The following is a 16625-nucleotide window of genomic DNA, read 5'->3' on the forward strand; positions in this document are numbered from 1 at the left end:
GCTGCCCCAACCTATACAGTTTTAAAACAAGTCATCTTCCAGCTTATGGTTCTAGTAGTAGTAGTTTTGTAAACAATCTACAATGTGCCTAAGCCCCCCAGAAAAGCAATCTTCTCCTCTTTGTACCATTGGCCTTGAAAGCAAGTTACTGAACCAGCAAGGGACACAGCAATCACTGAGAGACAGAGGGACACCAGAGATGTCTCCAAAAGGAGGGAGCAGTCTCAAGAAGGAGATGCCTGAAATCCAGAATCAAGATGTGAAGGGAATAAATTCTGGGATCCCCAAATAATCACCTTTCTCTATGAAAAAGAATGGACCTCTATCTAGATCCACCAGTGCCAGAAGCTGTAAACTGACATCGTTATAAAGATGCATTTTGTCCACCAGGAACTGTTCACAGAGCTTGACAAACCTTGTCATTTGATCCTTACGACAACCTTGGCACATCGATGCTGTTGGTTGTTTGTTCTTTTGAAGAAGACCATGATGTCGGGGAGATGATGCCATGACAAGCATGGGGGAGTGCTGAAGTCCCCGGCCTCACTTTTCTACAGAGCCACCTGGGTCCAGTGGCCAGACATGGATCAGGATAACTGGAGATGACTCTGGATGCCAGGAGGTCGTGGTTAAGTGACTTGCCCAGGGTCCCCAGCTCCTGAGTGTCACTTAGGACAGCTTTCACCAGTTGAGGAGACTAAGGCATGGAGGTTGGTGCCTCAGACACTGGCAGCTGGTGACTGTGGGACCTCCAATCGGCCTGGGCACCCCGGTGGGTCAGGGGAGCCCTCCTGGGCACAGCTGCTAATGAACAGGCTGATCGCTATGGTCACTTGCCGGGCCTGGGGGTGTTTTGGCTGCTGTGTCATCCTGAGGTTACCTGTGCTATAAGTTCAAAAATCAAGCGCCCCCCCCCCGTTCCCCCCGACTCTGGGGTCTCGGGGCACTCGCTTGTCGGGAGGCCCTGGACACCGGCCCCCCAGCTTGTCCCTTGAGTCCAGAGACCCCCTCCCCACCCCGCAGCGCGGTGCGAGGGCAGGGGACCCCCCCACAAGGCCTGCGGCCACGGGGGGCGACGCCCCGGGATGCCAGTTTACAGGCTCGGCCGCCTCCGACCCCCAAGGGCTCCCCAAGTACCCAGCTTCTCTAGGAATAGAGGGGGGCCCGCCCTGGAGCCGCCAGATGCGGGGGACCTGCCCCGCCTCGAGGCCCCGGCGCTGTGTGGACGAGGAGCCCGGGGCCAGCCGGGCCCAGGGAGGCCGCTGCCGCGGAGGGAGCCTCGTCCGCCCCGCGGGCTCCTCCTGTGGGGCCAGTGCCCTCTGCGCAGCGGGGACACCCCAGGGCACGGCGGCCCCCACGCCGGGCCCGCGCGCCCCCGGGGCCGGACCCCGGGCCGGACCGCGACCAGCGCCTTCGCGCCCCACTTTCAGATGAGACCAAGGGCCGCGCGTGTTGCAGGAGGGGGGCCGGGAGGGGCCGGGGGGGGGCCGGGGGGGCGGGAGGGGCCGGGAGGGGGCCGGGGGGGCCGGGAGGGGCCCGGGAGGGGCCGGGAGGGGGCGGGGGGGGCCGGGAGGGGGCCGGAGGGCCAGGTCCCACGTGCGGCCCGCCAGAGAGTGGCGGGAAGGAGGGGAGGCCAAGGGGGGAGAGGGTTTGGATTGGTGCAGGAAAGGGCGCCCCCATTGGCGGGAGGAGCGCGTCCCCTGATTGGCCGCGCAGAGGCAGCTCAGCTCCCCCTCCCTCCCGGGCCCGGGCCTAGGAAGCGCCATTTAGTCTTTATTCAGAGCTGAGCGCCTGGCGGAACCAAGACAACCGAAGTCATTCCGCCGGGAAAGAGGTCTGCGATATGATTGGCTGGTGTTAGAGCCAGCTCCGCCAGTCAGGGAACACCGACGGGAGGAGCCCGCGATGGCGAGCCGCGAAGAAGGCCCGAGCGCTGACCAATCAGGAACTCGGAGGGGAGCACGGAGCGGGCCACGCTGGCCAATGGGGGCAGAAGGCGGGTGGAGGAGGCGCCCTGAGAATTCTGGGAAACGGGAGGCGGAGCGGGGAAGAAAGGAGCCGCCATGACCCGGGAGCGCGAGCGCGTAAGTGTCTGCGTGTTTCTGGGCGTGTGTGACCGGGCTGGGGCCTGTGGACGGCGGGGGCGGGCGGCCTCCTAGTTGCCTGGGCGGGGGGCGGGGCCGCTGCCTCCCGGGAAGGTTCCGCTGTGGGTTCCTCCCTTCATGGCACGGAGCTTTCAGTGGGCGCCGCCCTCGCTCCTGCCAGACCGGCGGCCGGGAGGCGATGCGGCCACCGGCATAAGAACGGGACGGCGGGGCGGAGTCACCAGCCTCACCTTCTCGTCATCGGGTTCGGTGACCCCGGATAGACTTGGGATGAGTGGAGACGCCCCGAATGCCAGGCAGTCGGTGAAGTGACTGGCCCGATGCCACGCAGCTAGAAGTGTCAGGTGTCTGAGGCTGGATTTGAATTCAGGACCTCCTGACTAAAGGGCTAGCGCTTGAACCACACCACCACCCAGCTGCCCTTTAATAGAATTCTATACCATCGATTTGAAAATGTATCAAAATGAATACTACCAAATTCCTTCTGTGACTCAAAAATGACTCTGATACCTAAACCAGAAAATGCAAAAGCTCCAGAAAAAGAAAGCTATAGGCTAATTTCTTTATTTAAGCTCAGTTAAGATTTTTTTTTATTATACTGCTAGCAAAGAGACTAAGTACCAGGAATACAAGACTGCTTCAGTATTAGGAAAGCTATAAGCATAATTGACCATGTCAGTAACAAAAATAACAAGACTCAAACGATTATGATGATAGAATAAGAGAAAACTGACAAATATAACATCTATTTCTAATTTTAAAAATTAGAATAAGAATAAATGGAGCTTTTCTTAAAATTATATGTATTGTCTGCCTAATGGGGCAGCTTGGTGCATAAAGCACTAGGCTTGGAATCAACAACATTCATCTTCCTGAATACAAATGCGACCTCATACTTACTGACCATGTGACCCTGGACAAGTTATCCTCCTTGCCTCAGTTTCTTGTAAAAGTGCACCAGAGAACGGAGGGACAGCACTATGATATCTTTGCTGAGGAAACCTCTGGTGGGGTCAAAAAAGAGTCAGGCAGTCAAAAAGACTGAAAGGATGCAACAAAAATCTACCTGGGGGCAGCTAGCTGAGGTTAGTGGATAGAGTACTGGTCTTGGAATCAGGAGGTTCTTTATCTATCATGTCTGAGTTCTCTTGACCCCATTTGGGGCATAGATCCTAGAGTGGTTTGCTATTTCCTTCTCCAGTAAATTTACAGATGAGGAAACTTAGGCAAACAAGGTAAAGTGATTGTCTAGAGTCACACAGCTAGTACATGTCAGAAAACAGAATTGAACTCAGGTCTCCCTGAATCCAACAACACTAGTCTACCCGTAGGGCAACTAAATGGCTCAATGGATAGAGCATTAGGCCAAGAATCAGGAAAACCTGAGTTCAAATCAGGATTCAGGCACTTACTAGCTGTGTGACCCTAGGCAAGTCATTTTCCCTTAATTCCTCATCTGTAAAATGGGGACACATTGTAGTAGGAAATGGCAAAACACTCCAGTATCTTTGCCAAAAAACCACAAAATTGCCTAGCTGTATGACCTTGGGCAAGTCACTTCACTCCATTGCCTTAAATAAATAAAATTTAAAAAAAATAAGTCCATAAGGTCACAGACTCAGACACAACTGAATGACAAATCTACCTAAACCAAAAGCAAATATTATCTGTAATAACAATCTAGAAGTTTTTTCCAATATGGTGAAAGATGTCCATCTTTAATCTTGTTTTCGTCATTAATATACTAGGAAAATTTAACTATATTAGTAAAAAATAAATTGATGAAATAACAATAGACAACAAGGGAACAAAGCTATCACTGTTTTAGTTGATATGATGACAACAAAATCCAGCTAAAACAACAGCTTCAGCAAAGTTGCAGTATATAAAATAAATCCAAACAAATTATTAGCATTTCTAAATTTTTATCAACAAAACATCATGAAGAGAGAGTGAAATTACATTTTAAAAATTTGCAGGCAGTTTAAAATATTTGAGAGTCTGCCAGCTAAGACACTCAGAGGGACTATCTGAATAGAATCACAAAATTTTTAAGACAAAGTTAGATCTAAATAATTGTAGAAATATTAATTGCTCATAGGTAGTCTGAGCTAATATATTTTTATTTTATTTATTAGATTTATTCAGTGCTGTGCCAATAAAGCTTATGAAGAATTATAGGAAATTTATAGGGAAAAAATAACAATTCATCTGGAGAACACAAGAATATCAAAGGAATCAATGAAAAAAAAATATGAAGGTAGTCTGCCAGTACCAGACCTCAAACTGTAGTAGACAGAAGTCATCATTTAAACACTCTAGAACCAGAGAAGAAAGAGTGTAATTGATTAGGTGCATACTCTGCAGAAGTAACCAATCACAATTGATGAATTCCAAGAACTCATTGTCTGACAAACGCAGCAGCATTAAACAGAAGCTTTCTGTTAGAAATTGGGCATAAACCAACATCTCACACAGTGTATACCAGGCAAAGCTCAAAATAGGTATATGATTAGACATAAGGATGATATAAGCAAATTAGAGAAACGCAGAAAAAAATTACCAATCATACATGTGGGTGATGGAAGAATTTCCAGTGAGACAAAAGATAGGATCACGGAGGTAAAACGAATAATTCTGATTTTATTAAAATGGTTCTGTGCAAACAGAACCAATGCAGCCAAACTTGGAAGAAAAATAGGAAATTGAGAAACAGGTTCCTCAGCAAGTTTATCTGTTAACTGAGCCAAATTTATAAAAATAAGAGCCATTGCCCAACTAATAAGGGGTCAAAGGATATGAACAGTTTTCAGAAGAAATTGAACTTGGCCATAGCCATTTGGAAAATACTCTAAATCACTAATGAAGACTCTGTCAGACTACCTAAAAAGTGCTGCCTAATGAACTCTTGAAGGAATTGTGAAGTGGTCCAGTCATTCTTAGATAACAATTTAGAACTATGCCTATAGGGCTATAAAACAGTCTATACCCTTTGATCCTACAATACTATTCCTATGTCAGTGACCCAGAAAGGTCCAAGGAGGGGGTGGAAAGGATTCACAAATATATTTTATAGCAACTTTTTTTTTGTAGTGGCAATGATTTGCTAATTGAGAAGATGTCCATCAGTATGAAAATGGCTGCATATGGTGTGTTATATGACTATGATGAAGGGCTTGGTTTCAAAAGAACCTAGAAAGACATGGAAATTGAAGTGAATAGAACTAGATAACCATTGTATACACTACAACAATGTAACAATAATCAACTAGGAAATAGTTAGCTTGTTCTACTCAATACATTGAATCCACTATAATTCCAAAGAGCTCATGATGACAAATTCTAGATACCTCCAGAGAGAACTGATGAACTCTTGTCAGCAATTCAATCAGCAGATTGAAGCATATTTTTTATTTTACTTTTCTTGTTTTTTTTAAACAGCATGACTTATTTGCATATATGTTTTGCCTGACTTCATAATGAGTGTGATATTTCTTTATCAATAGGTGAATGAGAGGTGAAGGGAGAGAATTTGGAACTGAAAATAAAAATAAAAAAAGTTTAAAAAATAAGAAAAGAACTCCCTCACAACTATTTATAGATAATTTTCCAATTTGCAAAGCCCTTTTCAAGTATCTCATTTCTCATTTGGTTATATATTATCTCATAAAGTCAGAGAGTCAGAGATAAGAATATAAAAGGAAAAGGGTTATTTCATTTCCATAGATTTTTTTTTTCCTTTAGGTTTTTGCAATGCAATGGGGTTAAGTGGCTTGCCCAAGTCAACATAGCTAAGTAAGTGTCTGAGGCCAGATTTGAACTCAGGTTCTCCCAACCCCAGGGTCAGTGCTCTATCCACTGCACCACCTAGCTGCCCCACCATTTCCATAGATTTTTAAGCTTTGTAAATGATTTCCTAAGAATAATCCTGTGAGGTAAGTAATTCAATTATTATTACCCCCATTTTACAGATGAGAAAGTTGCAGCTCAAAAAGGAAGGTGGATTGATTTACCCAAGTCCAAGAAGCTGCTGAATGTTAGCATCAAGATTCTAGCCCAGTGTTCTTCTGCTACCAGTCCAACACTACTTCTCCATTACAAAAGAGAAAATGAAGAGAGTAGGATGGAAGATTTTTTTCTTCTGTTTGTAAATTGCTTTGGAAGAGATGATTTGAGGTGACAGGGTTTGTTGGTGTTTGGCAAAGGTGACTGAGCCTTAACTGGTGTTTTTGCTTAGGTATCAAAGGATTCAGACATGAAGTTTGGGTCTTTTAAAAATACTTTAATACTTATGTCCCTCTCAATTGCTATCTCACCTACATGGCCTACAATGCACTGGGATACATACCATCTTTAATATGCAGAACAAATAGATATTTTGCCTATTTCACATGTGAAAACTTGACATTTCAGTTGGAAACCATAAATGACTGGAGTTTCTGTCAAGAGGAAAAAATTTTTCTAGAAATTAATTTTCTTGATTCTTTTTAATGCTGCTATTAGATACCATGTTAAATATAATGTATTTATTTATTGGAAGCTTTAAAAAACCCTTAGTTTATTATTCAATAAATTTATGTAGTGCATTTCAAGTCTTTGATTCAAGGCTGTTTCCCTTTCCCCAGCTTTTTGTGTGTATTTGTCGTCAGGCAGTTTTAGAGTCTTCCTGGTTTGTATGAAAAGTTGGGGACTAAATAACTACATATTTTTTCAGTGCCTGCATTGTTTGTGAATGTCTATATTGCTGTATGTATCTGAACCAAAAGCAAGAGATCTTTTTTACAGCTTGTTCAAGAAAAGATTGCCCTGTTGCTCAGTTTGTTGGCCATTTTTCTGTTCCTCTAAGGTCCAAGGTTTAAGCTATGTGATTGAGATTACTGGGTTCGTCTTCCTTATTTGATCATTCTTGGCCAGCAGTTCCTCTTGGTTGTGTATACAAGTGCCCATTTTGAGTCTGGAAAAGGTTAATTCTTTGGTGGAGTTAGGTTTTAATTTCTCAGTGAAGACCTTGCCTGGAGAAATGATGCCTCGAAAGAAAAAGATGGTTATATATCCAGATTCTCAAATTCCTACTGTTTATGATCAAGATAGAATCCTGGGAGTTAATGTCTCCTGGAATCAAGAAACCATACAAGGAGAACAGAAGTCTGACTTTGAAGCTTCTAGACAGCGCTTCAGATTTTTTCGATACCCAGAAGGAGTTAGTCCTTTTGAGGCCCTGAGCCAACTTCGGGCACTTTGTCTTCAATGGCTAAGACCAGAAATTCATACAAAGGAACAAATCCTGGAGTTGTTGGTTCTAGAACAATTTCTGACAATTCTGCCTGGGGAAGTCAGAGCTTGGGTGAAATCACAAAATCCAAAGAAGAATGAGGAGGTCGTGACCTTAGTAGAAGATCTGGCTCAAATTCTAGAGGAAGGAGGTGAGACAACCCAATGGGCTGAGTAGGGGGAAAAATAAACATCCTGTAATGGGTCGTTCAGGGAGAACGCGATACTGCTTAATGTGTGCAATGAATATCAGTGTTTAAAATTACATGGCAGCTAATATAAGATCTACAAGAGGGTGGAGCCTGATAATCATTGAAACCTTTTAGTAAGTGCCCCCATCCATGTTTTATGCCTTCCCATGCATACTCTGCTGACTTGGACATTGAAGCTGAAGCTTCCAAATTCGGCAGGAATATATTTATGCTGAATTTAATTTTCTTCTCCAGATCATTTTACAGATGAGGAACCTGAGGCAAACAAGGTTAAGGAACTTACCAGGATCACATAGCTAGGAGGTGTATGAGGCCAGATTTGAACTCAAGAATGAGAGTTTTCCTGACTCTAGGTGTAGTACTCTATTCATTGAACCACCTACCTGCCCAAATATGGTTATTACCATGAGGAATTGAGTAATTATGACCACAAAATAAGTACATTTTTTTCCTTATAAATCTGAAAAAGGAGAAGAGGTCCTCAAACTATTTTTTTGTTAAATTAGAATGTCATTGACAAAGGAGTTGATTTTACATATTTCAGATTATTTAGCGATTTTTACAGTTGAGCAATGTATCCAATTATGTCTCTTGATTTTTAAACATCAGTTTTTACATTGAGGAACAGGAGACAGAGAAGGGAGGGAGGGGATTCCAGACATGGAAACCAGTCTATGGAAGTATGCCAAAAGGAGATGAGGGTCTTGAGGAATATCAGGGAGGCCAATGTCACTAGATCATAGATTATAGGGTTGGGGTGGGGAGGAGAATAAAGTGTAAGAAAGCTGGAAAGGAAGGAGCAGAGACAGATTACAATGGGCTTTGAACATGATAAAGAGGATTTTATATTTGATCCTGGATGTGATGGGGAACTACAGCCTCTGGAATTTATTGAGTTTGGGAGTGGAGGAAAAGGATATGGTCAGATGCTTCAGAAATCTCCTTTTTTGTTGTCTCTTGCTTTTACAAGGCAGTGGGGTTAAGTAACTTGCCCAAAATCACACAACTAGATAATTATTAATTGTCTGAGGCTGGATTTGAACTCAGGTCCTCCCTGACTCTAGGGTTGGTGCTCTTATCCACTGCACCACCTAGCTGCCCTGAGAAATATCTCTTGATCACTGAGTGGAGCATGGACTTCAGTGGAGAGATGTACTGGTTCATTATTGCCATAGTCCGATTGTTAGGTGATGAGAGCCTAGACCAAGATGTTGGAAATTTCAGAAGAGAGAAGAGAAGTAGGCAAGAAACGTTATGAAGGTAAAATAGATCTTGGCAACAAATTGAATATGGGATATTACAGGTCTCTTCTTTGGTCCTCACATAACCCTGCAAGGTGGATGCTGTTATCTCCATTTTACAAGTGAGGAAATTGAGGTCAGCAGAGGGTAAATGAGGGTCACAGCTAGGATCTGAGGCTAGATTTGAACTCGGGCAATTCTCAGTCCAGGCCCATCCTTTTCTATCTACTGTGCCATCTAGTTTGAGAGATTGGAGGTCAAAGATTTGGATGAAGAACAAGGTTTAACATTGCAAGGAAGAGATAGAAAGAATAGCAATAGTCTGTGATCAAATATAGGAATTTTAGAATTAATGAACATGGACATTTGTGTGTGATGGTAAAGATCAAAGTCAGACCATCTGTGGCTTAAGTGGGATGAAATGAATACTGTGACATATGAGGAACTGGGAGTTGTGTTCTTGGAAGAGAGTACCAAAATGTATGTTGAAATCCTCCAGTATGAGTACAGGAATTATAAAGGAGAAGAAAGGCTACTAGCCAGGCAATGGAACTCTTTGAGAAAAGGAAATAGTTTAGTAGTTGGTAGACAACAGCTGCCAGAACGTTGATTCAGTGGTACTTTGTGCTTTAAGTAAACCTCAAAGGAGGAAAGATTATTGATTGATGGAAGTAGAAGTGGGGAGCAACGCCCTTACCTCAATCAGTGAGTTGGGGACAATGAGTGAAAGTACAGCTCCTGCTGGAGAGTCCAGGGAGACTGTGTAATTAGGAGGGAACCAGGTCTTAGTGTTAGCCAAAAGATGAAAGGAGTGGTTAGGGAAACAATTTAAGATCAAAAGCAAATCTGGAGCAGGCATTCCAGAGAGCCAGTTTAAAGTGGGACATAAATACATTTCAGTTAAGGGGAATGGGTCTAAGAGATTGGGACAGCTAGAGACAGGGAATGAAATCTAAATGATATTGGGATTGGAGAGGGGGGCAACTCAACACAGAGAAATGAGTTTAGGTAGGTTTATATTGTCCCTATTTGGTCTCAATAGAGTCTTCTCGGGACCTTCTTCAATTCAGAGGAATTGATAGGTGCTTGGAATTGAAAAAATAGTGTTGCTCCCCTTTAAGGAAGGAAACCTGTAAGGGGACAAAAGGGTAACTGTAATTGTAAGATAATACTGATCTACATTTTCCTTCCTAGCTCTATCTTCTGAGGATGCTGCATTTGTTCATGAAGGGAGCCCTGAGGAGGGACATGGCTCCATGTTCCTGACAACCAGGGCCCAGGTAGGTTGGAATTTCTGTATCCTTTAAACACTAAATCAGTCCCTTAGAGCTGATAACTTTTTGCCCCAGTGAAAACTTATTTAGAAACTTGAGCTCTGGTTGTCCACCACTCAAGTGATCCTTCTGAGGTGTATTCTTTGTGAAATGGTCTCCAATTGATTATCTCCCTCTACTTTACCCAACATTAACTCATTTATTCAGCAGCTCTTTTCAGCATAATCAGTGATCATATTCTGTAAGATATGTGAAATTTGTGAAAGTAGCACTGAGAGATAACCTTTGCATTCTTTGAACCTCACATCATTGGGAGAAGCATCTGAAGTGGAGACTGGGCCAATGCAGAATGAAACATTTTTTAACGGGGCCCAGGAAAATGCTTGAGTAAAAGCAAAACTGAGCTACAGGCAATAAATGTTCTATCTGTTTATTAGAGACAGATCAATTTAGGATTAAATGGGTAAACAAGGGTTCATGAAACATAAAAGATAATTAGTTGGAGAATATCAGTGGGTTGGGAGGAGATAGGAGGGAAGGCTCGGAGTTGAGAGGACATTGGCAAAAACCAGTACAAACTAGCCTGGATAAATCAGATGGTTTGTGATCAGAAGTGGTATTCACTTGATTGGAATAAAATTGTAAAAAATCTTTCAGTGCTGTCATAAGGATTTTGGATTGTTTGATTCCTGTCTTTATTTCCCCAGTAATGGGAGACATTGCTAAGACATTCCATATAAGACCCTCTTATATGGAAAAATTGCTAACAGATTATCTGAGAGTAGAGTAAGCTGCCTTGGGAAGTAATGGGTTTTTATTTTTGGAGATCTTCAATCAAAGGCTGGAGGACCACTTGTCAGGTATACTACAGTAGTTCTGCATTGAATGGATTTTTAGGTCTCTTCCAACTCTGGGATTCTGAGACCTGAAGTCTGATCTCTTTTTCATAAAATCTGCCTTTATTATTCTGCCTCAGGTTGATCTTGGCCTTCTTTGAATTCATACATTTGCAGAATTTGATGGATCTTATAGATCTATTTTATTGATCTCATTGATATGAGTGTTTCTTCCAGCGTTACAGATCACATCCCAACTGTAACCTCTCATTCTGCACAGCTCTTATCCAGGTCCTTATAGAAATCTTCTATTCAATGTGCAGAAAGGCTTCCTCTAGATCTCTTGACATTTGGTGGATGCCAATGGGCTGCCCATTGGTTAGCCCTTGCTCTTGATGTGTAAAAGACCCACCTTCTTTTCCATTCATAGATCTCTTGTATCATCCTTTGCATTCAGTAATACATTCCTGTCCAACTAGTATCTCTCATTGCTTTGTAAGTGACACAGAACTAACTCTTTGGAGGCTGTAATTTTCTCTGACTCTCAGCCATAGAGTATCACCTGAAGAATAATGATATTAAAATATCATAAATATTTGAGGGACAACATTGGTTCATGAAAATCTCTACAAAATTTTCTCACACAAGCCATCTTATCTCTTCCTCGTGCTATTTTATTATCCAATTGCAGAATCTATCCAAGATAAAAATGCTGGAACGATTTTATAAACTATTCTTAAAATTGTATATCATAATCCTGACATTAGGTGATCTTCTGCTTAGATTTTCCTGTATAGATAACTAAGCTTAACTTTTGTGGGATTGTGGATCTGGAGATTGGGAGGTTCTATAGTGTTCAGGGACTTAATGCAAACAATAAACATTATCCACAAAAAAAATCATCTAAAGAACCTCAACATCTTTCAGGAAGTATTTTTTACATTTAAAGTCTTCACTGGACATCATCTGTGTCAGTGGCACACATCTTTGGCAAATGAATGTTTTCTTATTAATTGGGTGATGTTAATCAGAGTGCAAAAGAATAAAGCTATTTCTTTTCATCTTTCACAGTATTTCATATGGTTCTGATGTAGTCATTTTTGATGTTCATTAGAAGAGAGTGACATTTTGTTCTACTGAATAAAATGCATTATTGTAGTCAACCAAAAAAAGCAAAATGGGATCTTATATTTTTTGCACTTTCAAACCCTTGCACAACTATAAAGATGTGGACTGTCATTGAGTCTACAGTTTATAATTTATGGAAGTCTACCTACCTATTCTGTCTCATACCTTTAGCAATGGTCTTGATACATCTTGTGATTATTATAAATATTTATTTTGCAGATGGTCCATTAAGATCAGTAGTTAATTCGTAAATACAATTTTATTGACAATTTTTGATTTTTTTATCACCTCCAATTACCACCATTTCATGACCCCAATTTCTGACTGTCCCTTATAATCCTTGCTTTTAAAAATTAAGAGAAAAACAAATTTTCCATAAGGAACCAATAAAGAGTCTTGATTATTTTTTGTTCATTGTCTGACACTTATGGTCCCTCCCTCTATCATGAAGATGGGAAGATTTTTTTTTCTGACTCATTTAAAAATAGTTATTAAGTGTTTATTATGTTTCCTGTTTCTAAGTTTCAGGGATACAAAAGAGGCAAAAAAAACTTCCCTATCCTTAAAGAGTTCACATTCTAACAAGTGAGACAAGCCACTCTGAACCTACAAGGTAAAGACAGTATAAAGCATTGAAGGAGCAAATGAGACCTTTGTGATGGTGTGGTGGTTCATTCTTATAAAACTAGAATTCTGAGATATTCCAAGGGCTTATGAAATGACATGTTTTTTTTACCTTTGGATATGTGAATTGATTAATCAATTTCAGAAGCTCTTTTATCTTAAAGGAGATTCCATGAGTTAACCTTCCATTTAGTTACATTTTTGTCTTTTGGTTCCATGTATATTAAGAATTTCAAAATGACATTCATTTTCTTCAGTAGAATGTTTTATCATCAGTCACAAGACAAACACCTCACATTTGGAGTGCCAGTAGTTGGGTTAATCTTTGATATACTCTTTACAACTGTAATTCTTAATATGGTTTACCCTCATTTCTGCTATAGAAGCTGTAGGTAGCCACACTGAGGATCATTTGTAGTTTGCCTTGGGTCATGACTATCCTTGACCAAACAATTCATCACAAAGTTCCTGGATATTGTGAGAAGCCTTCTCTGTAAAAATAACCAAAGTTTCTTTTTTTCTAGTATTATCTGATCCTAGAATTGTGGCAAATTGCTTCAGTTTATTTGCCAAGAAATCTCCATAAAAATGGAATCACAAAGAGTCAGATACTTATCAACAAGGATTATACTACACACACACACACACACACACACACACACACACACACACACACACACACAGTAGGACTTTGGGATTTAGAAGGGACTAGACCTAGCCCCTAAGGAAGAAAAAATGGATGAGATAAAGCTCTAGAGTGAATGGATGAGAAGATCTATTTAGAAACACTACGATTATGTCTGCCCTATAGTTGAGTTTGGTTGGAAGCTGTAACTGTACAATGAGTGCAAAAATATAAATAAAATTAATAAACAAACATTTGTTAAGTGCATTTTGTTTGACACTGGAAATATAAGAAAAATGAAACGTCCTACTTTCAAGAAGTTGGCATTCTTTCATGGAAGACATGATATACAAGATAAAATACAAGGTACTTTTCAGACTGAGGCTTTAACATCTGATAGAATCAAGGTGGTCTTCAAGGAGGTAGCATTGAACTGAATTTTGAAGGAAAGTAGGACTTCTAAAAGAAGAAAATGAGGGAGAGCATTCCAGACTTTCAAGACAGCCATTGCAAAGGCTTGGAGTATATAGGCATGGAGTGTCATCTGTGAAGAAAAGCCAGCAGAGTAATTTGTTTGCACGCCAGATTATTTAAAAGTGCTTAGCTAAAATGTGAGGTGTTACCACTTTCAGGGTAGTAAACACTCTACAGGGATTTTATTTTTTTTTTTATTCTTAGCAAGACTACATGGATCAAAAATGAATTATTGGGACTTCCAGGTAATATGAGCAACAAGATGGTAGACATGACATTTTTTTCCAATCTCTGTGGCCTTCCTGAACTTTCCAAAATAGTTATTTACACCAAAAATGAAATAACTTTAGTTGTTTCCATGGTCTAAAACACCTAGAGTCCAAAAGAAGATGAAACACCCCTCCCCCGAAATTGGTGTTTACTTACATTGAGTTCATTAGCAAGCACCCTTCCCACCTCCTACACTATAGGAAATGAGTATGCAAACCAGGTTTATATCAAAACTCACCTCTGTACCCAATTTTCTCTCTCCTTCTCATTGCTGTAGAGACTTTTACTACTGTGGAAGTTTGCTTAGACCTTGGCAGCCAGGTTGACCACAGACCTTCAGGAGCAAAAGATTACCAAGGTCTATAAACAAGAAGAACAGGTGCTTGGGAAAGCAGATGTGAGCATACCAGTGCTAGGCTAGAGAATTTAGGAACAGAGGGAATGAAACAGGTTACCACGATGAGACATCACATTTGGGGACCTGTGAAACACTCCACCAATCTTGTGAGAAAGCACAGCATTTATCTGGGACTAATTCTGACTACACACGAGTCATTTGGGAAAGAGACCCAGACAGTGATCCATAAAATGTCCATTTAGGTGACCATTGAAACTCAAATCCAGCCCTTGAAGAAATAACAATCAGAAGGGAGGGATTCAGAAAGCAACTAATAAGGAAGATAGTGGATTGGGGAGTAGGGATATATTCATTATAAACAACTCAACAAAATAATAAAGAAATGACTTCCAGATCTGGGCAACAAGAAAATAAAATGATGATCCAACACTTGATGAAACAGGAATTTGAGTAGAACGTGCTGCTCCCAAGTGGTTTAAAAGAGATGAGAATTCTGAGTGCAAAATTCATGTCCTGCAAGTAAAAATAACAGGATACTGGAAAATTTTGAATCTGCAATCACAAGTCTCACCAAAGAAACAGAAAAATAGGTAGGGAATATAAATACACAAAACCAAAGAAAACCCTAGACAGAGAGAAACGAACATTGAAAGAAAATATGGTATATAAGCAAAACATACTGAAGTTGAAGTAAGTTCAGAGGCATCCTAAGGATGATCATAGGTCTAGAAAATGACAGGACAAAAAAATGATTATGAAGGAAGTAATAAGAGAGAACTGTCTAGAACTTCTGAACATTAAAAATGAATTCTAATTCAAGGAGTTAACAGATTGCCTTCAGGGGAAAAAAGGCCAAGGCTGCAAACTTCAAGACAGTGGTTAAATTTAACAATTCATTTCTGAAACAAGTTCTGTAAGCCATCAGGAAAAGATACTTAAATACAAGGGGAAATCTATTCAAATAACTCAAGACTACTCCACAACCATTAGAAAAACTAAGAAGAAATGGAAGAATAAATTCTGAAGAGCTTTGGAGCTCAGGATGCAGCCCAAGTTGACCTGAAAATATGAAACTACCCATACAGGATATAACATGAATATAATAAAGAAGATTGAAACTTGATAGAAAAAAAAAAAAAACAAGAGTAAACAGATTAATTTGCTTCTTGAACATGCCCAAAAAACAAATGCAGCAGAAGTGAATAAATGTAGCAGACAAGGACAGTAACAGCAATGGAGAGACCAGTAGGGGAATTTTAAGTGTATAAGGAGACAGGAGTAAAGGTAGGAATCTGGTACAGGTAATCATGAAGAGGTGGGTGACAATATTATGGATTGAACCTAGCAATTCCCAGCCTGCAGGAAATTCTTGCTTTTGTACTACTATGTTAAACATATATAAAAAGGGAAGTAGAGAGGAGTATGTGATATCCCAGGCTTAGATTAGATTGAAGACAAGCATTGAGAGCAGAATATGATCCTTTTGATCTCAGAAAAAGATCCCACATTGTAGTGAATGAGAAGAGAGAAGGAAAGAGTTCCACTGATGAATGTTTCTATGAGTGAAGAGAAATGGGTGGTCAAGGGAGATAAGGACTTTACACTGAGTAAAATCTAGTGTATCTGGTGCTCGAAAAGTTGGCATGTGCTAGGGTAAATCAAAGGGTGGGAAGAATTGAAGAATTGAAATCTTTTCTGGGGACATCTGAAACCTGAAGGAATGAGAGCATGTTCACAGGGAGATTTCTAATCAGGTGGAGGAAGGAAGCCAACTAGAGAGGGGATAGATCATTGTTGAATGGCATAATCAAGAAATGGAGGGGAAGATGCCTTTCCATGAGACAGAGTGAATGAAGCAGCACTGAACCTGGAGTCAGGAAGACTTAAGTTCAAATTTGACCTCAGATTATTAACTATGGAAAAGTCACTTAATCTCTGGCTCAATTTCCTCATCTGTAAAATGGGGATAATAATAGCATCTACCTCTCAGGGTGTTGTGAGAATCAGATGCTAATTATAAAGTGCTATGTTACATGCTATAATTATCATTGTTATTGTTATAATTGGCCTCAGAATGCAGTGACAGACATCACTAAAAGACCCTAGAATGGATATCTTGGAATCTTTGATAACATGAAGAATACAAGGGAAAAAGAAACCAGACAAATAAGAATCATGAATCTGGGAATAAAGGTTTAAAGAGAGAA

At 40.9% G+C, this 16625-nt stretch overlaps 1 protein-coding gene across 2 annotated transcripts in view; it reads left to right on the forward strand.

Moving 5' to 3' along the window:
• The first annotated feature begins 1671 nt into the window (after positions 1–1671).
• LOC141509781 (uncharacterized) overlaps positions 1672–16625 on the forward strand; it is a 31123-nt gene continuing 16169 nt past the window's right edge. The window contains exons 1-3 of one of the 2 annotated variants that reach the window (XM_074219573.1): positions 1672–2084; positions 6077–7528; positions 10024–10109. In XM_074219573.1, coding sequence (XP_074075674.1) covers positions 7126–7528; positions 10024–10109 — 489 coding nt within the window. In that variant the 5' untranslated portion in view covers positions 1672–2084; positions 6077–7125. Of the gene's footprint in view, positions 2085–2240; positions 7529–10023; positions 10110–16625 lie in introns of those variants that run through there. The other variant, XM_074219574.1, reaches the window with a different exon arrangement.

This window comes from Macrotis lagotis, chromosome 1 (assembly GCF_037893015.1).
Source record: "Macrotis lagotis isolate mMagLag1 chromosome 1, bilby.v1.9.chrom.fasta, whole genome shotgun sequence".
Classification (NCBI taxonomy): domain Eukaryota; kingdom Metazoa; phylum Chordata; class Mammalia; order Peramelemorphia; family Peramelidae; genus Macrotis; species Macrotis lagotis.